Source organism: Engystomops pustulosus, chromosome 10 (genome assembly GCF_040894005.1).
Source record: "Engystomops pustulosus chromosome 10, aEngPut4.maternal, whole genome shotgun sequence".
In the NCBI taxonomy this organism is placed as follows: Eukaryota; Metazoa; Chordata; class Amphibia; order Anura; family Leptodactylidae; genus Engystomops; species Engystomops pustulosus.
Window position 1 is genome coordinate 97414189 of NC_092420.1, and position 26215 is coordinate 97440403.

The following is a 26215-nucleotide window of genomic DNA, read 5'->3' on the forward strand; positions in this document are numbered from 1 at the left end:
GTAACCACAAGCCAATTGTGATTGATTTTGGACTGATTCACGAACCCCGTTTACTCTCTTGCAGCTTTGATGGGAACTTCAATACCAATGTCTCGAAGACGATCAGCTGCGACAGATTGTCCACGACGGTCAACAGTAGAGCGTTCAACCCCGGCCGAGACCTGAACTCAGGTAAGTGGCTGCAGCAGTTATGTGTCTGTACAATGTGGACACCTGGATGCAGCTTTGGATGTGACTAGAGCAAAGTATCATATCTTATGTTATTGCTTGGCTCTCCTTTCTGGAGAAGATACTTAATTTTCGTTGAACTAGAAGAATCTAAAAGTTGTTTTTTTTCCCCTCTTTTTATAAGTTTTTGGCTGTGTCCCCGTGCACTGCTGATGTACATGAGCTCGGATTACCTTCATTTACTATAAGCCATTACAGGCCGCGCTATTCACATGGCGGAGGAGGCCGCTCCAGGCACTTACTGACTGTTTATAATAGAAGTGCAAGATCCAAAGTTCACGACTTCAATCTGTCTTACATTGTGATAGAAAGTGGCCGTAAACACTTCACCGCCATAAATAATGTGATGGATGATGTTTACACAGCGACTTTAATAAAGAGGGGGCAGATTACCAATATGTATCCCTGCAGGTCAAATACAGGCGACATACAGCCCATAATATATACATCACTGTAACATTCATATGTACAATAATAAGATGTTATAAACATGACATCACTTATCCTGTATTATACCCCAGAGCTGCACTCACTATTCTGCTGCTGGTGCAGTCACTGTGTACATACATGACATTACTTATCCTGTACTGATCCTGGGTTACATCCTGTATTATACCCCAGAGCTGCACTCACTATTCTGCTGCCGGTGCAGTCACTGTGTACATACATGACATTACTTATCCTGTACTGATCCTGAGTTACATCCTGTATTATACCCCAGAGCTGCACTCACTATTCTGCTGCTGGTGCAGTCACTGTGTACATACATGACATTACTTATCCTGTACTGATCCTGAGTTACATCCTGTATTATACCCCAGAGCTGCACTCACTATTCTGCTGCTGGTGCAGTCACTGTGTACATACATGACATTACTTATCCTGTACTGATCTGAGTTACATCCTGTATTATACTCCAGAGCTGCACTCACTATTCTGCTGCTGGTGCAGTCACTGTTTACATACATGACATTACTTATCCTGTACTGATCTGAGTTACATCCTGTATTATACTCCAGAGCTGCACTCACTATTCTGCTGCTGGTGCAGTCACTGTTTACATACATGACATTACTTATCCTGTACTGATCCTGAGTTACATCCTGTATTACACACCAGAGCTGCACTCACTATTCTGCTGCTGGTGCAGTCACTGTGTACATACATGACATTACTTATCCTGTACTGATCATGAGTTACATCCTGTATTATACCCCAGAGCTGCACTCACTATTCTGCTGCTGGTGCAGTCACTGTGTACATACATGACATTACTTATCCTGTACTGATCCTGAGTTACATCCTGTATTATACTCCAGAGCTGCACTCACTATTCTGCTGCTGGTGCAGTCACTGTGTACATACATGACATTACTTATCCTGTACTGATCCTGAGTTACATCCTGTATTATACTACAGAGCTGCACTCACTATTCTGCTGCTGGTGCAGTCACTGTGTACATACATGACATTACTTATCCTGTACTGATCCTGAGTTACATCCTGTATTATACTCCAGAGCTGCACTCACTATTCTGCTGCTGGTGCAGTCACTGTGTACATACATGACATTACTTATCCTGTACTGATCCTGAGTTACATCCTGTATTATACCCAGGAGCTGCACTCACTATTCTGCTGCTGGTGCAGTCACTGTGTACATACATGACATTACTTATCCTGTACTGATCCTGAGCTACATCCAGTATTATACTCCAGAGCTGCACTCACTATTCTGCTGCTAGTGCAGTCACTGTGTACATACATGACATTACTTATCCTGTACTGATCCTGAGTTACATCCTGTATTATACTCCAGAGCTGCACTCACTATTCTGCTGCTGGTGCAGTCACTGTGTACATACATGACATTACTTATCCTGTACTGATCCTAAGTTACATCCTGTATTATACCCCAGAGCTGCACTCACTATTTTGCTGGTGGAAAATATTCCCTCATCTCTAAGATCGGACTCTTTTTATAATGTGATTGGATTAGTTAGTGGGATTCAGTTTATTACAGTAAATTCCTCTGGTCCTTGGTTAGGTTCATGTACAGGAGTCTCTGGTTACTCGCGGCTCTTTCCTCTGTCTCTTCCTTGAAGTTTTGCCATAAATGTTGTGTTTGGGGATCTTGTGGTTTTCCCTTTCATCCTCTGTAGCTGGAGATGGAGGAGCTTAGTGCTGATTCCTGCACATAGGTGTTGCCTTCTGCTTGGGAATGCGTCCTTTGTCTGGTAAATCTGTAAATTGCAGCCTGGGATAAGGCGTTTATAGAGCGTCCTCCCAAACGGAGGAGAAGGAAAAGGAACAAAGAAAGATAAAATAGTAGTGATACAATGTAATATCTGACTGGTGTAGAGATCCCATCAGAGAACAATGGAAATGTTACATTGTGTAATGTATAGGGGCTTATTCCTACAGTATTTTAGTGTAACATGATGATTGGCGGGATCCAAAATTATGGGAGCGTGTCTGGTGGAGACCCCCACAAGCTAGAATGGCAGCTGTGGTCCATGGTTACTCCCTGTATAGTAGAGGGCAGTCCTCACACTGCTGTGCTTATAGCTCTGCAATGCTCAAGAGTTCTGTGGTTTATGGATTTGTATTGTAGGACGGCATCTTTCGGCTCTGAGGCTCTGCAGTGAGCTGCTCCACATCAAAATCTGGTGTAGGGTTGTGCAGAGCACTACGTTCACAGTCCTGCTGCTGCACAACAGTCTGATTACACCTCTCTCTCCAGGGATAGTAGGCAACACTGGCTGCAGACTGCACAGAGCACAGCAGTGTGAGGATAACCCCTGCATCCCTCACCCCTGCTTTCTTGTAATATAAATACATATTTCACAGTCCTGCGGCTACTAACCTCATGCATAAAGGTCTGATTACACATCTCTCCAGGGACCGTACCCAACACTGGCTGCAGACTGCACAGAGCACAGCAGTGTGAGGATAACCCCTGCATCCCCATCCCTGCTTTCTTGTAATATAAATCCATATATCACAGTCCTGCGGCTACTAACCTCATGCATAAAGGTCTGATTACACATCTCTCCAGGGACCGTACACAACACTGGCTGCAGACTGCACAGAGCACAGCAGTGTGAGGATAACCCCTGCATCCCTCACCCCTGCTTTCTTGTAATATAAATCCATATATCACAGTCCTGCTGCTACTAACCTCATGCATAAAGGTCTGATTACACATCTCTCCAGGGACCGTACACAACACTGGCTGTGGTTTGACATGGTCAAGGAGCAGCTTCTACTGCGACCAGTTACTACAATCAGAACGATCTAAGGTTAATGAGACTGAAAGTGACTGATCTCCCGTGACTTATTAGTTGTTCTGTGGTTCTCACAATTATTTATTGCAATTTGAGAACTAAACGGGTGAATTGGAGGATAATCTGAGATTTTCTTTCAATTTTCAGTCATATTATTTTGTGTTTTATGTGTGTTTTTGTGTACTTTCTTTCTGGGTTGTTTCCTTTCATAGTTTTGTCGTCTCAGGAGATAAAGTTTTATTGACGCTTGTCCTATTAAAGGTCTTTATGAGCTGTTCCCAGGCAGGGGGTGATATGGCGGTATGTGCCTGCTCCCCTAGTGGTGGGAGAGGATATTGCGCAATGTGCCTACTCCCCTAGTTGCTCCCCTAGTGGCGGGAGATGATATTGCGGTATGTGCCTGCTCCCCTAGTGGTGGGAGAGGATATTGCGCAATGTGCCTACTCCCCTAGTTGCTCCCCTAGTGGCGGGAGATGATATTGCGGTATGTGCCTGCTCCCCTAGTGGCGGGAGAGGATATTGCGGTATGTGCCTGCTCCCCTAGTGGCTCCCCTAGTGGCGGGAGATGATATTGCGGTATGTGTCTGCTCCCCTAGTGGCGGGAGATGATATGGCGGTACGAGTCTCGATGTCTTCAAGAAATCTGTAAAGTGCCTTATCCAATCATGTGCTGCTTCCCATGACCACTAACTTAAATTGAACCTGATGCCAGGTGAGACCATACAGACTGCAGCCCTTGTCAGGTATTTTCCCTGGAGAGATGTGTAATCAGACCTTTGTGTATGTTGTTAGTAGCAGCAGGACTGTGTAATAAGCATCTATATTCAGGAATGTAACTGGGAAATTGTTGCTCCTCTCACCTGTAGATGGTGCCTGCTTGAATATTACATTTAATTTAAGAGAAGGAACTGTCAAGCAGCTCAATGCAGAGAAGTAAGAGCACAGCAGTGTGAGGACATGCCCCAGGACACTTGGAGAAGCTTCAATCCTGAAATATAAATCCATATTTCACAGTCCTGCTGCTACTTATAGCATACACAAAGGTCTGACTACACATCTAACCAGGGACGCTACCTAACACTGGCTGCACAGAGCACAGCGGTGTGAGGTCTCATCTATTGTGCTCTTGGAGAAGTTACAGTCCTGGAATATAAATCCATATTTCACAGTTCTGCTGCTACTAACATCATACACAAAGGTCTGATAACACATCTCTGTTCACTCCAAAATCCACTCGTCTCTTCTTGTGCCTGGACATAGGAAGCGGACAACATTAGGTTGATGTGCAGGGGATGATGCGGGGGCAGATTTGTGGTGCGTTCCCCTAAATGAAGGACGAGATGATCTGCGCCGTTAATGGACAATCCCCTTCCTGGTGTTTATTTTCACTGTCGGCGCTCCGGTCTTATTCCTGGAAGGGGAGATATTAGATGTTTGCTCTACCATTAACATTCCTGAGGGAAGTGATACTGGAAACGAGGGAATGATATATTGTAACGAGGGAATGATACATTGTAACGAGGGAATGAAACATTGTAACGAGGGGGCTGAGGTGTCATCAATCTCCATTGTGGGAGAATGGATCCTATAGAAACTGTAGTGTGGAAGAAGTGAATGCATACCAGCAGTTATAGGGGGGATAACCCTCTGCTGAAGTGCTCTGTGCTGCTGTGAGGACCCCGCTCCTTCCATCATGTTATATTATCAGACCCTCCTCCTCACCCACTTTCCCAGGTTACCCCTCTGCTCTGTTGCTCTGTGCTGCTGTGAGGACCCCGATCCTTCCTCTATATAACCCATGCAGCCCTGTCCAAGCCAACACCATCAGATCCCAATACCAGCCACGCTTATAGCTGAAACACTCTGTGCTGCTGTGAGCTGTGTTTTGGCTTTATAATATATGTTCTGTATTGGTTTTGTTCTTTTTTTTTCTCTCTGTTTATCCATAAATCTTTTTCTTTTCTCTGCTTCTATTCCAGTCCTTGCAGACAACCTGAAATCCAACCCTGGGATTAAGTGGCAATATTTCAGCTCCGAAGAAGGGATTTTTACAGTGTTTCCGGCGCACAAGTTCAGGTGTAAAGGGAATTACGAGCACCGCAGCAGGTGTGTAACTATCATTCCGCTAATGTGAACCGCTTCTATGGATGTTACACTGTGGCCAATGCCGTTTCTTATAAATGTAACTTTTTTGGTGCTTCTGGGGTTTAAAGGGTTACTTACTAGAAATAAAAGTTTTGTGACCAAGCCGGTCGTGGGATTTCAGCCTTAAAGTTTTACTTTTATTAGGAGTCCATTGCAAGTATCAGGCGACTGTGAAGTTGCACCTTCTGGCGACTTTTAACAAGTTGTTGCAAAGTTGAAGGCAACAGACGTGATATTGCAGTTACCTCTCTGTGGCGCTGAGCTCAGCAATCTCCAGCCGTCCCATAGATAGAAAGTGGAAGGGGACTCCCTGCTTTTGGGATTAATGGGGACCCTGTGGTCGGCCCCCCACCATCCCCTGTGTTGTTTCCATTGGTCGCCCCCCACCATTCAGCATATCATTCCCTACATATTGGTCCATTAGTCGGACCCCAAATCCAGCATGTGATCTCCTATCCTATGGTCTCTGAGCTGGGATCTCCACCAATCACAATGTGTTAGTGTTTCAGGGGCTTCTCATACATCTGTTAAGTCAATCATTGTATTCTGACATTAAGCAAGCAGAGGTCTTGAAACTATCAAGGTTCCCATGACGGATAGTAATGTATGAAGGGGGAAGGGCTCCTTGCATGACACGGGGACCTCTAGTTTTGCACATTGTTGTTGCTGACCCCTTCCTGGGAGTACGATACCCTCCACATGGCCCCCATATACCGCACTTCATCTGACTATCTGTTTATGTTACCAAGCATCTGAGATTAGTCTTGAGAACATTCCTCTTCGGCCCCTTCTCTAGTCCCTGTCAAAGCTTCCTCATCACCACCGCAGCAGACTGAGAGCTTCCAATCGAAAAACCCAAAGCAGCGGATAATTCTGAACTCTCCAAAACTAAAGTGTCCTGTGACTTATAACAGAACCTGCTGTGGATGTCCTCAAATTTCTGACATCCTAAATAATTGAGAATTGGGACCAGGCTCACACTGCTGTGCTCTGAACTCTCTGCACTGAGGTGCCCCGAGGCCCCTCCCCTCTGCTATGACCAAAGCTGTAGCAGGCTTCTGGTTGAATACTACAGCAGTCACTCAGAATATATGGGCTGTGGAGCTTCAAAGTGCAGAAAACTATGGGCACAGCAGTGTGAGGGTACATGATCCTCCTCTGCACCATGTGATGCCATGATGTAACTTTTAGTCGCTACTTGTGTCTTTAGACCCATCTACGTGTCCACGGTTCGGCCGCAGTCTAAGCACATAGTCGTCATCATGGACCACGGGGCATCGATCACAGAGACGCAGCTGCAGATCGCCAAAGACGCCGCACACGTCATCCTTAACTCTATAGACGAACACGATAAGGTAATACGGACACATTGTACATCTATGTATACTGTGTGTTTCACCTCTGCAGGACCTTCAGTCGCTCTGCTTGCTGCCAGTGAATGGAAACCAAGGCTCATAATGTTCAATGTTATCCTTTTATGCACAGGGATTGATCGCTGGGACTAGGGGAATAGGGATCTTGTACCCCATAATGAATGAAATGACCCGTTAAGAATGTCCCCTGCTCCCCTTTCATGTATACATAGTGGGTCCCATCTTTCATCCCCCCCCCCCCATAACAATTGGTGAATTATCTCTTATGCTGTAGATGTTGCCCTTAAATCTTGAATCGCCCCCTTTAAATAAAAAGGCTGCCTTCTGCAGAAACGGCGCCCTCTTGTCCATAGGCTGCGCCTGGTACTGCAGGTCCGCTACACCACCTAGTGGTATCTGTGTGTAATAACACTCATGTGCGGGGGCCCTTGGCAGAAGCTTCTATGTGTTCTGACAAGTTTCAGGATCGCTGTCAAGTAAAATACTCGCTAAATACAAAGCAAGCAAAACGTGAAGAGATAATTCAGACCTTGGCAGCGGAGCAGAGCGAGCGCCGCACATCTGCGATCTCCATCCAGCCTAGAAATAATACGGAGAGTCTCCGGGAATATTCCTCTGGACATTGGGTGTGAAGAGGAATAACAATGTAGACAAATGTTTTGACAAGGTCGGCTGCGCGGCCACAGGAGCTCTCCGTCCTCCGATGCTGGAAATCCCCGAATCTTGTCTCTTCCAGATCTCCGTCCTGACCATGGCTGACGTGGTGAGAACGTGCTCCCTGGATCAGTGCTACAAGACCTTCCTGTCCCCGGCCACCAGCGAGACCAAGAGGGAGATGGCCAGCTTTGTGGGGGGCGTCAAGTCCTCGGACAGCCCCACGCAGCACGCCCTCGGCTTCCAGAAGGCGTTCCAGCTCATCCGGAATACTAACAACGGCACCAGGATCCAACCCAGTAAGAATTCTACCGAATATCTCATTACATTACTAAATGCTGATTCATTACTTTACTCATTTTTGCTTAAAAAATCCAGTGATTACTAACCTCTGACTTTCCAGCTGTTCCCAGAATACTGCATCACTCCCTTTTAATGTTAAAGGGAACCTATCAGCAGGTGTGACCATGCAGAATGCAGCCAGTGTGATGTGTCGTCACTGCAGAGATGTGTGACCTTTGTCTATGCTGCTAGTAGCTGCAGGACTGTGATACATGGATTTATACTCTAAGATTGTAGCTTCTCCAAGTGCACTGGGGGTGTGTCCTCACACTGCTGTGCTCTGTGCTCTCTGTAACCCTGGAGAGTTGTGTAATCCTACCGCTGTGTATGTGAAATATGGATTTATATTCCAGGATTGTAATCTCTCCATGCTCAGTAAGGGCACATCCTCACACTGCTGTGCTTGTGGCTTCACAGCTTCTTCCCCCTGAGTGACTTTTAAAAAGAATGTTGGTACAATTTTTTGTGTGGGTTTCCAGTATTCCGGATGTCACCAGGTCCAGGGTGTTGGTTGTTTTTGGTCAGTCGTTTGCTTTACTCCTTGAGGCTGTGCTCACACTGCTGTGGCGTCCATGTGGCCACAATGTATCTGATGGTGTTACATTGTATATCTGGTCGGTCAGAGTACAACTACTATACTGAGCGAGTATTATTACTACTGCTATTTCCTCTTACTGTTACGGTATTATTACACTGATGAGGATATTCTCTTCCCACATAACAATGTGTCTCTGTGGGGGGAGGCCACATCCAAACGCTTCACAAATGTTTGCAGAAGGAAACGTCTTCACACAATGCAGTACGAGACTCTTTCATCAGGTGCCAGAGGCTCCCGGCCATGTTTACCCTCATCATACAGGACGCTATTAATTGCCAGGTTTAGAAAACTCTGGATCTACAAACTTAGATTAATAGCACAGAGGTCCAGATTCTAAGAAATGTCCACCTGTATGTATATAAGACTTGTATAGCATTTGTTTTCTGCAGTATTTTAGCAGTATTATTATATATCATGTATATATCAGTATTATAGTAGTTATATTCTTGTACATAGGGGGCAGTATTATAGTAGTTATATTCATGTACATGGGGGGCAGTATTATAGTAGTTATATTCCTGTACATAGGGGGCAGTATTATAGTAGTTATATTCCTCTACATAGGAGGCAGTATTATAGTAGTTATATTCCTGTACATTGGGGGCAGTATTATAGTAGTTATATTCTTGTACATAGGGGGCAGTATTATAGTAGTTATATTCTTGTACATAGGGGGCAGTATTATAGTAGTTATATTCCTGTACATAGGGGGCAGTATTATAGTAATTATATTCCTGTACATAGGGGGCAGTATTATAGTAATATTCTTGTACATAGGGGGCAGTATTATAGTAGTTATATTCTTGTACATAGGGGGCAGTATTATAGTAGTTATATTCTTGTACATAGGGGGCAGTATTATAGTAGTTATATTCCTGTACATAGGGGGCAGTATTATAGTAGTTATATTCTTGTACATAGGGGGCAGTATTATAGTAGTTATATTCTTGTACATAGGGGGCAGTATTATAGTAGTTATATTCTTGTACATAGGGGACAGTATTATAGTAGTTATATTCCTGTACATAGGGGGCAGTATTATAGTAGTTATATTCTTGTACATAGGGGGCAGTATTATAGTAGTTATATTCCTGTACATAGGGGGCAGTATTATAGTAGTTATATTCCTGTACATAGGGGGCAGTATTATAGTAGTTATATTCTTGTACATAGGGGGCAGTATTATAGTAGTTATATTCTTGTACATAGGGGGCAGTATTATAGTAGTGATATTCTTGGACATAGGGGGCAGTATTATAGTAGTTATATTGTTGTACATAGGAGGCAGTATTATAGTAGCTATATTGTTGTACATAGGAGGCAGTATTATAGTAGTTATATTCCTGTACATAGGGGGCAGTATTATAGTAGTTATATTGTTGTACATAGGGGGCAGTATTATAGTAGTTATATTGTTGTACATAGGGGGCAGTATTATAGTAGTTATATTCTTGTACATAGGGGGCAGTATTATAGTAGTTATATTCTTGTACATAGGGGGCAGTATTATAGTAGTTATATTCTTGTACATAGGGGGCAGTATTATAGTAGTTATATTCTTGTACATAGGGGGCAGTATTATAGTAGTTATATTCTTGTACATAGGGGACAGTATTATAGTAGTTATATTCTTGTACATAGGGGGCAGTATTATAGTAGTTATATTCTTGTACATAGGGGGCAGTATTATTGTAGTTATATTCTTGTACATAGGGGGCAGTATTATAGTAGTTATATTCTTGTACATAGGGGGCAGTATTATAGTAGTTATATTCTTGTACATAGGGGGCAGTATTATAGTAGTTACATTCCTGTACATAGGGGGCAGTATTATAGTAGTTATATTCTTGTACATAGGGGGCAGTATTATAGTAGTTATATTCCTGTACATAGGTGGCAGTATTATAGTAGATATATTCCTGTACATAGGGGACAGTATTATAGTAGTTATATTCTTGTACATAGGGGGCAGTATTATAGTAGTTATATTCCTGTACATAAGGGGCAGTATTATAGTAGTTATATTCCTGTACATAGGGGGCAGTATTATAGTAGTTATATTCTTGTACATAGGGGGCAGTATTATAGTAGTTATATCCCTGTACATAGGGGGCAGTATTATAGTAGTTATATCCCTGTACATAGGGGGCAGTATTATAGTAGTTATATTCTTATACACAGGTGCAGTATTATAGTAGTTATATTCTTGTACATAGGTAGCAGTATTATAGTAGTTATATTCTTGTACATAGGGGGCAGGATTATAGTAGTTATATTCCTGTACATAGGGGGCAGGATTATAGTAGTTATATTCCTGTACACAGGGGGCAGTATTATAGTAGTTATATTCCTGTACATAGGGGGCAGTATTATAGTAGTTATATTCCTGTACATAGGGGGCAGTATTATAGTAGTTATATTCTTGTACATAGGTAGCAGTATTATAATAGTTATATTCCTGTACATAGGGGGCAGTATTATAGTAGTTATATTCCTGTACATAGGGGGCAGTATTATAGTAGTTATATTCCTGTACATAGGGGGCAGTATTATAGTAGTTATATTCCTGTACACAGGGGGCAGTATTATAGTAGTTATATTTTTTATGTAGGCAAATGCCCTTAAAACTCATTTGAGATACAGTTGAGAAACTCTCTGCAATTGTTAATAAAACTTGAGCCGTGTTCTGGTTTATGGAAATCACAACTACAGAATTCCACACTGTGACCTTACCCCAAAACCAGTCCCCAGTGCCTGAACCTGACACCCTCCATGCTGGTTATAATGGAGCAGATGTATATTCCTGTGGCTCCAGATCCTCCCCTAGAGGATAACAATAAAATATCACAATGTGGCCGTGTACATGTTATAGTATAGGATACAGACAATGGCTATAAAATAGATACAGTGTGAGCTCAGGCTGTGATAGAGATCAGCAGTGTCCCCTATATCTGCGTGGGGGAGGGGTTATTGTCTGGATTTTTCACATATGGATGAATTATATGTATGTTTTATATTTGTTGCTCCCTCTCATGTTACTGGGGAGACCGGATGGGAATGACTCCACTCCCGTTCTTCCTCTCGGCTCCACACATTTTGGCGAATCCTACATAGAGCAGGATCCCGCCAACATTTTCATCCTCTGTTACTAAAAGGAAGGAATTTGGCAAAAGTTTTTGCTGCTCTGTATAAACTTTGGTGTCATTTGGGAGTTTTTGGATAAATGCAGGACAGTGTTTTATTTTGTATGTAAGATTTGACTTTGGAGGGAATTGTCAGAGGCCGGTGTTATGTATTATCCCTAGAGAGAGATATAATCAGACCTCTGTGTATGTTAGTAGCAGCAGGACTGTGACATATGGATTAATATTCCAGGATTGTAGCTTTTCCAAGTGCAATGGGGGAGGTTCTGTTGTCATTGTCACGTGTGCAGATGAGGACCCCTGTAGTGTAACCTCGAGCACTAATAAAGAGTATCCTGTAGGGGGCGCTCTAATATTTCTCCACTAGAAAGTGGGAAATTCAACTTTCAGTCACTTTGTATAAAATGTATCAAATATTGCAATAGTCTTCGGATTTGTTTCTCTGCATTTTGGGCCGACTTGAATGTATGAAATTCCTCCTGATACCCTTGTGTGTCTTCTCCTCCACAGATACAGACCTGGTGATCATCTATCTGTCCGCGGGGATCACTTCCAGGGATTCCTCGGAGGAGGATAAGAAATCCACGCTGAGAGTCATCAATGAGGAGAACAGTCAGCTGAACAACAGCGTCATGATCCTGACATACGCCGTCATGAACGGTGAGAATGTGCTGGGGGAGGGGGGGGGGTATATATATTTCTATACATATGCTGTAAATGGTCTTATTGGTGGGGGTCTGGCATCTGAGTCTCTACTGATCCCCTTTACATGGGAACTGGTTCTGGCCAAACCATTGGTCCTCTGCTTCTTCTATTCTACATCTATCATGTGGTCCCAAATTATTGAGATAACCATTACATTTAGTATTAGCCATACAGACTGCAGCCTATGTTAGGTATTGTCCCTGGAGAGATGTGTAATCAGACCTTTGTGTATGTTAGTAGCAGCAGGACTGTGATATTTGGGTTTATATTCCAGGACCTGCACTTGTGGTCACGCTGGTAACAGATCCCTTGAAAGTGCTGATTATTTTCTGTGTTCTGATTGTCTGCCTTCCTTTTCTTAGAGGGGGTGACCGGTCTGAAGGAGCTGGCCTTCCTCCGTGACCTGGCAGAGCAGAATTCGGCTAAGTACGGCTTTTCTGATAAGAGCGGCCTCCCCGTCACCAAGGGCAGCATGATGGTGCTCAATCAGCTCAGCAACCTGGAGACCACGGTGGGGAGATTTTACACCAACCTTCCCAACCGTATGATCGACGAGGCCGTGTTCAGCCTCCCCTACTCTGATGAGATGGGAGACGGTAAGTCCTGGACATTGCAATGATGTAGATATGGACCCCCAGACCTCCCTATACATACACCATTACCGTATAGAGACCCAACACAACCCCCATATGCAAACACTCCAAGATAACAATCTGTATATGGTCTAATGCTCGAGACCACTCTAGACCAGTTCTCTATACATATCCCTGACCAGAACCCCCCACATACAGACCCCAGACCAGTTCTCTATACATATCCCTGAACAGAACCCCCCCCCCCCCCACATACAGACCCCAGACCAGTTCTCTATACATATCGCTGACCAGAACCCCCCACATACAGACCCCAGACCAGTTCTCTATACATATCGCTGACCAGAACCCCCCACATACAGACCCCAGACCAGTTCTCTATACATATCGCTGACCAGAACCCCCCACATACAGACCCCAGACCAGTTCTCTATACATATCGCTGACCAGAACCCCCCATATACAGACCCCAGACCTCCTCTCCCTTAGATGCCAGGCCAGTGCATTACACAGACTACACACTAGACCTCCCTACTAGCCCGTTATACAGACCCCAGACTATTACTATTTAGTCTTAACTAAAACCTTTTGTACCGGACCCCAGACCCAACATGAAGCGAAATCTTCTCACCCCAATATATAGAACGCAGAAGACGCTCCTTGTGCGTTACAGACGCCCTCACTCTGCTCCGAGCTCCCGGAGTGATTGTTCTTCCCTACACTGATACATTGTAACAGACAGAGACAATTTCCAGCCTCCAGAAGGAGATTGTTTCCTTTTGCCGCAGCAAGCGGAGATCTTGAAACGTGGTGTCAAAATATAAAGTACATCAAAAAGTTACAAAACTTTGAAGAAAGTTTGAGCTTGAATAAAACCAGCATTTCCCTTAAAAACTTCCACCTTTACCTGCTGTGATTAACAACTTTTTAACTGCAGCAACTTAAACTTACGCTATTGGAGCTGGAATTACTGCGGCTGCTGGCACCAGACTTGCCCTCCATTGGATCCTGGCTAAAGGATTTAAATTGTACTCATTCCAATTACAAGGCCTCGAAAGAGTCTTGTATTGTTATTTTTGCTGTGATTAACCCCTCCTCTCCCTGTGTTGCAGGTCTGATTATGACGGTCAGCAAGCCTTGTTATTTCGGGAACCTTCTCCTGGGGATTGTGGGTGTGGACGTTAACCTGGCGTACATCCTCGAGGACGTCACCTACTACCAGGACTCCTTGGCCTCGTACACGTTTCTCATAGATAACAAAGGTATCCTTGTGATGCGCCTGGTGGGCGCGATGTGCTGCAGCGCATACCATCGCAGTGTTGTAACCCTTGCATGGCAGCGCCTTGTGCTGTTTCCAGGGCTTACGTCTGCTGTAACAATAAACAGGGATCTGCGGAGAATGGCGGCCGTCCTGGAGTAGTCCCAAAACTGCAAAGTTTGGCCCCAAAACAGATAAATATTAAGTGTCTCTGAGAAATAAAATATGAATCGAGATCAAATAACATTTGGACCAACCTGCAAGATAAACAGCCCGGGGGCCGGTGGTGCCAGGGAGCTTGGCACGTGAAGTCGGGTTTTACAACCTTGGCTGAGAGTACAGTCAGCGAGCGCTGGGAGCGGCACGGGAACATGTGGTTATTTTACGCACTCAAATCTGAGACCACTTTTACAGCTGTCAGGTCCGGGTGTTTTTGTTAAAAGATCATTTACAGCAACAGGTCAAGGGGAAAAAAAAAGATAATTGGCTCTCACAAAGAGATTTGGTGGTCCTGCAGCGCCTCCTCTGGAGGAGTGAAGTATTACACTGTCAATGGTGAAATCGTAGGGCGGTTGTGTGGTGCTGGTAGAATGTGGAAGCCTCCATTGACTTGATTCTGTTCTTTATTGGGTCTACCTCATGGCAGAACTTCTCTGCAGACTTCATGGAGGACCCCGGAACACTTTATGGTCATGTGATCTCTCATCTATAGATTCTGTATCACATGACTTACCTTTTTCTCCATACAAGGTTACACGCTGATGCACCCCTCGCTGACCCGGCCGTACCTGCTGGTGGAGCCCCCGCTGCACACAGACATCATACATTATGAAAACATCCCCAAGTTCTCATTGGTCCGGCAGAATATTCTCAGGTAAGTCACATGTCCAGAGCCGGCAGGTAACGTGGAGCGGTCCAGATGGCGTTTTATTACCCTCCAGTTAGTATAAGATTGAGCTGGAAATGGAATTTTTTATGGCAGCAAATAGACAGAGGCAAATATGACAAGTATATTCCATAACTACTCTGCAAACACAAATCCGGAACAATTTACCAAATCCCTGAAGCCGCTTTGATGGCCAAGGGTGAGAAATTCTCCATATGTCCAAGTCATGTGGAGACTGATCAAGAGTCAATAAACGCTCCGCTCTGCAGACTTTGAAGCATTGACTGAATGTTTAACCAAAGCCTCAAATCTTATCTGCTCTGAATCATAAAAGATCTCACTACAGACTGTTTGTTATTGGAATATATAATGATTAAAGGTTAATTCCAGCCAAAAGTGAAGCCAACCCCCATAGAACTGGAAATGTCCCTGTGTTCGAATAGATACATTGTTAAAGTTTGCACATTTTATTTTGTTATACTATTTTTATATTTTTTATGAATATAACTACTCTAATACTGCCCCCTATGTACAAGAATATAACTCCTATAATACTGCTCCCTATGTACAAGAATATAACTACTATAATACTGCCCCTATGTACAGGAATATAACTACTATAATACTGCCTCCTATGTACAGGAATATAACTACTATAATACTGCCCCCTATGTACAAGAATATAACTACTATAATACTGCCCCCTATGTACAAGAATATAACTACTATAATACTGCCCCCTATGTACAAGAATATAACTCCTATAATACTGCCCCCTATGTACAGGAATATAACTACTATAATACTGCCCCCTATGTACAAGAATATAACTACTATAATACTGCCCCCTATGTACAGGAATATAACTACTATCATACTGCTCCAATGTACAGGGATATACTACTATAATACTGCCCCTATGTACAGGAATATAACTACTATAATACTGCCCTCTATGTACAAGAATATAACTACTATAATACTGCCCCCTATGTACAGGGATATAACTACTATAATACTGCTCCCTATGTACAGGAATATAACTACTATAATACTGCCCCCTATGTACAAGAATATAACTACTAGAATACTGCCTCCTATGTACAGGAATATAACTACTATAATACTGCCCCCTATGTACAGGAATATAACTACTAGAATACTGCCCTCTATGTACAGGAATATAACTACTATAATACTGCCCCCTATGTACAAGAATATAACTACTATAATACTGCCCCCTATATACAGGAATATAACTACTATAATATTACCCCTATGTACAAGAATATAACTACTATAATACTGCCCTCTATGTACAGGAATATAACTACTATAATACTGCCCCCTATGTACAAGAATATAACTACTTTAATACTGCCCCCTATATACAGGAATATAACTACTATAATATTACCCCTATGTACAAGAATATAACTACTTTAATACTGCCCCCTATGTACAAGAATATAACTACTATAATACTGCCCCCTATGTACAAGAATATAACTACTATAATACTGCCCCCTATGTACAAGAATATAACTACTATAATACTGCCCCCTATGTACAGGAATATAACTACTATAATACTGCCCCCTTTGTACAGGAATATAACTACTATAATACTGCCCCCTATGTACAGGAATATAACTACTATAATACTGCCCCCTATGTACAGGAATATAACCACTATAATACTGCCCCCTATGTACAGCAATATAACCACTATAATACTGCCCCCTATGTACAGCAATATAACCACTATAATACTGCCCCCTATGTACAGGAATATAACCACTATAATACTGCCCCCTATGTACAGGAATATAACCACTATAATACTGCCCCCTATGTACAGGAATATAACCACTATAATACTGCCCCCTATGTACAGGAATATAACCACTATAATACTGCCCCCTATGTACAGGAATATAACCACTATAATACTGCCCCCTATGTACAGGAATATAACTACTATAATACTGCCCCCTATGTACAGGAATATAACTACTATAATACTGCCCCCTATGTACAGGAATATAACTACTATAATACTGCCCCCTATGTAAAGGAATATAACTACTATAATACTGCCCCCTATGTACAGGAATATAACTACTATAATACTGCCCCCTATGTACAGGAATATAACTACTATAATACTGCCCCCTATGTACAGGAATATAACTACTATAATACTGCCCCCTATGTACAGGAATATAACTACTATAATACTGCCCCCTATGTACAGGAATATAACTATTATAATACTGCCCCCTATGTACAGGAATATAACTACTATAATACTGCCCCCTATGTACAGGAATATAACTACTATAATACTGCCCCCTATGTACAGGAATATAACTACTATAATACTGCCCCCTATGTACAGGAATATAACTACTATAATACTGCCCCCTATGTACAGGAATATAACTACTATAATACTGCCCCCTATGTACAGGAATATAACTACTATAATACTGCCCCCTATGTACAGGAATATAACTACTATAATACTGCCCCCTATGTACAGGAATATAACTACTATAATACTGCCCCCTATGTACAGGAATATAACTACTATAATACTGCCCCCTATGTACAGGAATATAACTACTATAATACTGCCCCCTATGTACAGGAATATAACTACTATAATACTGCCCCCTATGTACAGGAATATAACTACTATAATACTGCCCCCTATGTACAGGAATATAACTACTATAATACTGCCCCCTATGTACAGGAATATAACTACTATAATACTGCCCCCTATGTACAGGAATATAACTACTATAATACTGCCCCCTATGTACAGGAATATAACTACTATAATACTGCCCCCTATGTACAGGAATATAACTACTATAATACTGCCCCCTATGTACAGGAATATAACTACTATAATACTGCCCCCTATGTACAAGAATATAACTACTATAATACTGCCTCCTATGTACAGGAATATAACTACTATAATACTGCCCCCTATGTACAAGAATATAACTACTATAATACTGCCCCCTATGTACAGGAATATAACTACTATAATACTGCCCCCTACGTACAGGAATATAACTACTATCATATTGCCCGCTGTTAACATCCTGATTTCTGGCGGATATCTTAGTGAGTGCAGAGCTGAGGGTCGATGCTGTTTAGTCAGAGTTGACTTTGCATGAGACATATCAGTGTCTGCTTCCTCCGCAGTCTCCCCCTGGGCAGTCAGATTATTACGGTGCCTGTGAATTCCTCCCTGTCTTGGCACGTCAACAAGCTGCGAGATCCTGGGAAGGAGGCGTATAATGTCAGCTATGCCTGGAAAATGGTAAGACCCTGCTAAGTGCTGGAACTGTAATCCTTTTTATTGTAATAAATGCATGTGGAGGGAATGACTGTGAACTGCAAGCCCGAATATTCCCACATGAAAATATATATTCTAATAATGTAACCCTGATATTAAGTTATCTTACATCAGAGCTGCACTCACTTTTCTGCTGCTGGTGCAGTCACTGTTTACATACATGACATTACTTATCCTGTACTGATCCTGAGTTACATCCTGTATTATACTCCAGAGCTGCACTCACTATTCTGCTGCTGGTGCAGTCACTGTTTACATACATGACATTACTTATCCTGTACTGATCCTGAGTTACATCCTGTATTATACTCCAGAGCTGCACTCACTATTCTGCTGCTGGTGCAGTCACTGTGTACATACATGACATTACTTATCCTGTACGTATCCTGAGTTGCATCCTGTATTATACCCCAGAGCTGCACTCACTATTCTGCTGCTGGTGCAGTCACTGTGTACATACATGACGCTACTTATCCTGTACTGATCCTGAGTTACATCCTGTATTATACTCCAGAGCTGCACTCACTATTCTGCTGCTGGTGCAGTCACTGTGTACATACATGACGCTACTTATCCTGTACTGATCCTGAGTTACATCCTGTATTATACCCCAGAGCTGCACTCACTATTCTGCTGCTGGTGCAGTCACTGTGTACATACATGACATTACTTATCCTGTACTGATCCTGAGTTACATCCTGTATTATACTCCAGAGCTGCACTCACTATTCTGCTCTCCCTGCAGGTCCAGGACACCTCCTTCATCCTGTGTATTGTGGTGATACAGCCAGAAATTCCTGTCAAACAGTTGAAGAACCTGAACACGGTGCCGAGCAGTAAGCTCTTGTACCATCGCCTGGATCTCCTGGGTCAGCCGTCCGCCTGCCTCCACTTCAAGCAGTTGGCTACACTAGGTGAGGGGCGGTGACTGTGGTAGCTCCTCCCTCCTGCCGTTTCTGGTGCCTTTTTCCCTTTTTATAACTGCTGTATCTTACAGAGAGCCCCACGGTCATGTTGGCGGCAGGAAGTTTTTCTTCTCCCTATGAACATCTGAGCCAACCGGAGACCAAGCGCATGGTGGAGCACTACACGGCGTACCTCAGCGATAACACCCGCCTCATTGCTAATCCTGGCCTCAAGGTGTGTGCAGGGAGTATCCGGAGGTGCATGTGCGGTCACAGACACCGTGTCACCTAATAGCTGCTTGTCATCATTAATGGCTTAGTCTACAGGCAACCAATCAGATTGGACGCTTCATTTGGCCTTGCGATAAGTTTTCATATGTTAATTTAGATTGATCAGTGCCGGCTCTTTCGGCTCCTGAACGGCTCCCTATTAAATACATAATAGGGAGCCGCAGGCCAGTCGGGCGCACTCCACTTTTAACCCGATATTATTGGGTTAAAGGGGGTGTGGTGAGCCGTTTAGGGGCGTGGTTTAGTGAGTCGGCTCACGTCGTGCACGTGAATGAGTTGGCTCTCTGTGCCGGCTCATTTGTGCACGACCCATCACTTGGAGCCTCAGGCCTTTTCCTGATTATATTGATTATATTTTAGGTGATTTATATTTTAGCCTAGATGTCAGATATTGAAGCCTCGTTTTCCGTTTTCTAGTAAAGTTTGTTTGTCTCCGTCTTATCTGTGATCTCGGGCGGCTCTCGGCAGATTAATCTCCTTTCATCCCTCCGCTAATGCCCCCCGCTATGCCGCTCTCTTTATCTTCCAGTTCTCGGTCAGGAATGAAGTCATGGCTACCAGTCACATCTCGGATGTCTGGATGGGACAGATGGAAATGAGCAGCCTGAACAGTTACATTGTCCGCCGTTACATAGCAACGCCCAATGGGGTGCTGCGGATATACCCGGGGTCCCTGATGGACAAAGCGTTTGATCCCACCAGGAGACAATGGTGAGCCCCCGTATCATTACCGCTGCAGCTGATACAACGTTACAGCCGATTATCCGCAATGTAGACGTTTAGCAATTTTGTTAATAATAAAATGACTAAAGTGAATCGGAATTGTCCTGTATTGGACCCACATGATACAATGTTTCCCCTGCATGATTGTGGTTTAGCAACAGGTGGACAGCCCCAGAGTATACATGTATATAGTGCCTGGGCTTTCTTGTAACCATAGTTTTGGTAATGGGCACTTAAAGGGATGGTCATATATCTCTGAAATGAAGATGACACTGCTGTCTACTTCCTACATTATATGGCAGCTGTTCCCTGGATGGCGACCGTTCTTCTTTCCTAATTGAAGGGAATTCATTTTTAAAATGGACAATATTTTAATTCCTCTTTAAGGCACTTAAGCCCCTTCTCCTGAATCCTCGGAGATCCACTGGTTGAACCCCAACCAGTTAATTGTCCCATATCCAGTGTGTATTATGGCATAACCCCCTAAAGACTACACAGGCACCTAAAATGGGCCTGACATCCTATTAATATACTGTCATGTAATATCCCCCTATTCTTAACACTTGAGGCTTTATAAAAGTAATTTACTCACACACACCTCTGCTGCATCCATTGATTTACTTGCGCACAGCTCTGCAACATCCACCCATCCACGCGCACACAGCTCTGCTACATCCACCCATCCACTCGCACACAGCTCTGCTACATCCACCCATCCACTCGCACACAGCTCTGCTACATCAAAAAGTATCAAATTTCATTAAATTTGCAATCCTCTGTTAACAGTGGAGTCCATAGAGTGATGAATGGTGTCATATCCTTGTATATAAGGATCTTTGTCTAGAAGATTGAGCCATTATTATATGTTGTCTCTTTATGATGTAACATTTTGCATTTTTAGGTATCTGCATGCGCTGGCCAATCCAGGTCTCATCACCTTCACGGGTCCGTACCTGGATGTGGGAGGAGCCGGTTACGTGGTCACCATAAGTCACACCGTCCAGTCCTCCAAGTGAGTTGTGATTTGCTGGAGATGTAGGACACTGTATGACCTGCCCCCTGCTGACCGATCCAGCACATTGCAGACATCAGATCATGTATACTGCTGTATATAGATGTTCTCTGTATTCACATGTTTTTCTGTTGATTCCTCAGCTCCCCGGTCTCCTCTGGTCACACCGTCGCTGTGATGGGCATAGACTTTACCCTGCGATATTTCTACAAAGTATTAATGGAGCTGCTTCCAGTATGTAATCAAGATGGTGGGAACAAAATAAGGTATGACCCCCAGACAACGTTATTAAGATCTCTGCTTGCTGTCCTTTCAGATTGTCCTGTGCTAGACCAGACTTGTCTTTAGCTTTATTGGTACTGTACTGAATTGTAGTTTTCAGTATACTGTATTTTTGGACTGTAGGACGCTCCTTACTATAAAACACGTCCTACACCAAAAATAACCTGATGGCCACAGCTCTGCCTCATCCGTGCAATAACACACACGCAGCTCTGCCTCATTTGCCCTGACTAGATAGTATGGGGTTAACTTACATTGTGTAGCTCCGGCTGCTGATGGCTGCACTGGTGCATGTGAATGATCCGGACAGGTGTACAGCCCCGGGGATTTATGCAAAACTGGCAGCAATCAGAGATTTCGGTAACAGAGATTAGAACAGAAAGTAAACTAGAAAGTTGTAGAACTTTAAGTTCTGTTCTATAATTGTACAATATAATCCTGTTATTCAGCGGCTGAGTATTTTGCTCCCTCGGCATTCCCGGGGCTCAGTCACCCGTGTGCAGAACCTAATAGAGACGAAACCTCCCATGTACTGAATGGGTGCTGTTCCTTTGATAGGTGCTTCATCATGGAGGACAGGGGTTACCTGGTGGCGCATCCAACGCTCATTGATCCGAAAGGCCACGCACCGGTGGAGCAGCAGCACATCACACACAAGGTATCGCCTCTACCCCACCCCTCTACCTATTGGGGTGCAGTAATCAGATGTACTAATTACCCCCCATTATTCCTTCTTCCCAGGAACCTCTAGTGGCCAATGACATCCTCAACCACCCCAATTTTGTGAAGAAGAACCTCTGCAACAGCTTCAGCGACAGAACCGTCCAGAGGTTCTACAAGTTTAACACGAGCCTGGTGGTGAGTGCTCGGGGCGCAGGCGGGAAGCGTTTGATGGAGATTTTGATATTTTTCGGGGATAATGAGCGTCTCTGCCTCATTATCGAGAGAGAAGCAACAAAGGCCTTCTGTCTCCTGACCTACTTTCTCCCCATCAGACAATGCGCATGTCTCCCCTGATTCAAAAATGTATCAGAAGTGATGGAGACAATGGACGTGACTGTAATCTAAATGATCAGCATCGGACTGTCTGTCACACTGATGTGGGCCCTTAATGCTGAGAGCTGCAGTTTAGACTCCGGTCTTTTTACGCCTCCACTAGGAGGCGCTCTGTGCATACAGATATCTATGTCTTGCATTGAGCTCCCCCTAGTGGTGGCTACAGGCACCAGTTCTATTGCACATTCACCCTGGGGTTTACAGATTTATTGATGCATTCGGACCCCTGTTTTGTGTAAATACATTATAAACTTATTGGACAATTTGTTTTACTTTGTTGGTTGAGAATGTCGGCAAACACTGGCAACAGAGGAGAGCTGCTGCAGTACTGCTTATATGTGGCTTCTGTGCATGCTGGGAGTTGTAGTCTCTAACAGTCACAAATTGGGACAGTTGCCTTTTATCCTTAATGTTAAATTGTTAGAGAATTGTTAGAATATCAATTTACTAATATTTACCAACGATGGGGACATAGTCTGCAGGAGAGGGGAGGGGGTGGCCTTCTGACCTGGGAAGTGGTAAATTCATTGAATATGTTGTTCGTTGTTTCTTAGGGGGATCTGACCAATCTGGTCCACGGCAGCCATTGCTCAAAGTACCGGCTGACGAGAATCCCGGGTACCAACGCTTTTGTGGGGATTGTGAACGAGACGTGTGACTCGCTGGCTTTCTGTGCCTGCAGCATGGTGGACCGGCTGTGCCTGAACTGTCACAGGTAAAAGATACAAAACCGTTACTATGTATAATACCCTCCTGTAGGTGTTGTGGTGTTTCAGTTCCAGCACCACACCTGGATTGTGTCTGGCATTGCAGCTCCGCTCTATTGAATATAATGGGTGAGCTGCAGTACCTCTCGTGTCCTGTCTCCAGGTGTGGCGCTGTTTTTGGAAGCAGACAGACAGGTTTTCTAGTCCTGTTTTAGAAGGAAGAGATAAATTTTAATTGACTTTTTTCAAGCTGAAGAGATTCATCCAATAAGCCGGGCTGTATGTCAATGTGTGCAGCAGCTAATAAGTTAATGTCTTTAGATTGAAAACCTGTAGGGGTGCTCAGAAGCGGACCCCATCATTATGAGGATCTGCCCCCACAATGTTTTATATATACACATACATACACACACGTATATTACACACCTGTAGATGTTATAATGATGACTGGTTATTGTCTTCTTATTACTAGGATGGAGCAGAATGAATGTGAATGTCCCTGTGAGTGCCCCCTGGAGGTCAATGAATGTACCGGCAATCTAACCAATGCTGAAAGCAGGTACGAGCCCCTGTAATGGGTCACCCTCTAATACACAGGTTGTATCCTCACATTGTCCAGTGGCTACTGTATGTACTGAAGACTAAACCCGATTCTAAAGAAATTGTAACATTTTAAGAATTCTTCATTTGGGCCATTAAATTGGGTTGTCTTGTTATAGCTGATCATCACCAGCAGGTGGCGATACGTTATTAGTCAGGTTTCCATTAATGGATCTAGACCAGGGGGGTCCGGTGACACCTGAATAGGACATTCCCACAATGCCGCCCATCAGTTCTTCCTTGTGATGCTTAGCCCTGGGTATAAATGATGCCTTTAATGAATCCACGTTCTGGAGGGAAGGGTGGGGGGCACCCTAATCCATCACTAGTAAAGCTTTAGGTAGGGCGCATGTAATGAGACCTTAGGGAGGTGGATTCTATATTATTTTTTTTAGTGTTCATCATGATATGTAATTGTTGTTTCACCCTCAGGAACCCGAGCTGCGAGGTCCATCAGGAGCCCATGACCTTCACAGTACTGGATCCGAACCTCCAGGACGCTCTGTCCCAATGTGTCAACACCGGATGTCCTCAGAGGATGGAGAGCGGGTATACACATTATATACAGTCCAGAATCCGGGCCTCGGTCTCTTGACCATCAGAACTTACACCCGTCTCTTCCTCTCTCCTCCAGTTATTGCTTTGGGGTTCTAGATTGTGAGTGGTGCATGGTGGACAGCGATGGAAAGACCCACCTGGATCGCCCGTATTGTGCCCTCCAGAAGGAATGTTTTGGTGGCATTGTCGGAGCCAAGAGCCCTTATGCGGATGATTTGGGGTCGATCGGTAAGGTGCATGTCTGTAATGTCTACTATGTTATACCTGCTGTGTCCTGGGGGTGTATAATGAGAGAACTGTCCTCCCAGGTGACGAGGTGATCACCCTAAACATGATCAAGAGCGCCCCCGTGGGTCCAGTGGCTGGAGGTATAATGGGATGTATCATGGTGCTGGTCCTTGCCGTCTACGCTTACCGACATCAGATCCACCGCAGAAGCCACCAGCACATGTCACCGCTGGCAGCGCAGGGTAAGTGACCTCCATATTACAAGCGAAGAAAATACTGGATACAACTGACATGGAAGAGCCCTAGTGTCCAGCAGCTCCTGCAAAAGCCGGGGATGTGGATGCACAATGATGGTATTACAGCTCAGTATTCATGTAATCATTGCAGTACCAGACATGGCCTATAGAAAGAGGTGGCGCTGTTTCTAGAGAAAGTATCAAAACTTTTAAAAACCAAGCGTGTGTTTTACTTCTGCGCTTTCTCCACAGAGATGTCCGTACGTATGTCTAACCTGGAAAATGACCGCGACGAACGAGACGACGACAGCCATGAAGACCGCGGGATCAGTGAGTAACTTATTGTCTGGGTATAAGGGCTCGCAGATGGTGTGTACAGGCTCCTAATGTCGTGTTATCTCCTCCAGTCAGTAACACCAGGTTCATAGCGGCCGTGATTGAGAGGCACGCACACAGCCCGGAGCGCCGGCGGCGGTACTGGGGGCGATCGGGGACAGAAAGCGATCACGGTAAGAGAGACTAAAAATTGTGCTATGGATTTTCACAGCCAAACCTGCAGAAGACACAAATATGACGTAGCTTATGAAGATTGTGACACAGACTTGTGTTATAAGTAGCAGCAGGGCTATAAAAGCTATTTTTGATCCAGGTTTGCAGCTCCTGTAAGTGCTCTGGGAGGGGCTTACAGCCTGAAGAGCTTTCGTTCTTTGCAGTGAATTGTCAGACAGTCCCTCCTATCTGCTCTGAGTCACTGCTGTAATGAGCTGAGGGGAGGGGCTGTGGAGCAGCACATTGCGGAGAGCAGAAAGCTCTTCAGTGTGATGGAGCTGCCCAGAGTCTTTGTAAGAGCCGTACAGCTGGATTATAACTTCACATACACAGAGGTCTGACTACACGGATCTCCAGGACTATGAACACTGCTTGCTACCTTTTGTGGTCAAGTACCTAAGAGGTTAACTAACCTTGGATAGAATACGCTAATGCAGAGCATTTATGTAAATTATGTAAATTCTGTGGTTACTTGGC

At 43.9% G+C, this 26215-nt stretch overlaps 1 protein-coding gene across 2 annotated transcripts in view; it reads left to right on the forward strand.

Annotated features, from left to right (window-relative positions):
- Positions 1 to 26215, forward strand: part of CACHD1 (cache domain containing 1) — a 73622-nt gene that overhangs the window by 43139 nt on the left and 4268 nt on the right. For both annotated transcript variants that reach the window (XM_072128746.1, XM_072128747.1), the window contains exons 4-26: positions 65 to 171; positions 5495 to 5621; positions 6871 to 7015; positions 7770 to 7986; positions 12281 to 12430; positions 12838 to 13071; positions 14181 to 14330; positions 15077 to 15200; positions 18438 to 18555; positions 19337 to 19505; positions 19589 to 19731; positions 20317 to 20498; positions 21412 to 21522; positions 21666 to 21788; positions 22363 to 22462; positions 22546 to 22662; positions 23415 to 23575; positions 24040 to 24126; positions 24600 to 24716; positions 24802 to 24953; positions 25034 to 25195; positions 25442 to 25519; positions 25597 to 25698. In XM_072128746.1, the coding sequence (XP_071984847.1) occupies positions 65 to 171; positions 5495 to 5621; positions 6871 to 7015; positions 7770 to 7986; positions 12281 to 12430; positions 12838 to 13071; positions 14181 to 14330; positions 15077 to 15200; positions 18438 to 18555; positions 19337 to 19505; positions 19589 to 19731; positions 20317 to 20498; positions 21412 to 21522; positions 21666 to 21788; positions 22363 to 22462; positions 22546 to 22662; positions 23415 to 23575; positions 24040 to 24126; positions 24600 to 24716; positions 24802 to 24953; positions 25034 to 25195; positions 25442 to 25519; positions 25597 to 25698 (3176 nt within the window). The remainder of the gene's footprint in view (positions 1 to 64; positions 172 to 5494; positions 5622 to 6870; positions 7016 to 7769; positions 7987 to 12280; positions 12431 to 12837; positions 13072 to 14180; positions 14331 to 15076; positions 15201 to 18437; positions 18556 to 19336; positions 19506 to 19588; positions 19732 to 20316; positions 20499 to 21411; positions 21523 to 21665; positions 21789 to 22362; positions 22463 to 22545; positions 22663 to 23414; positions 23576 to 24039; positions 24127 to 24599; positions 24717 to 24801; positions 24954 to 25033; positions 25196 to 25441; positions 25520 to 25596; positions 25699 to 26215) is intronic.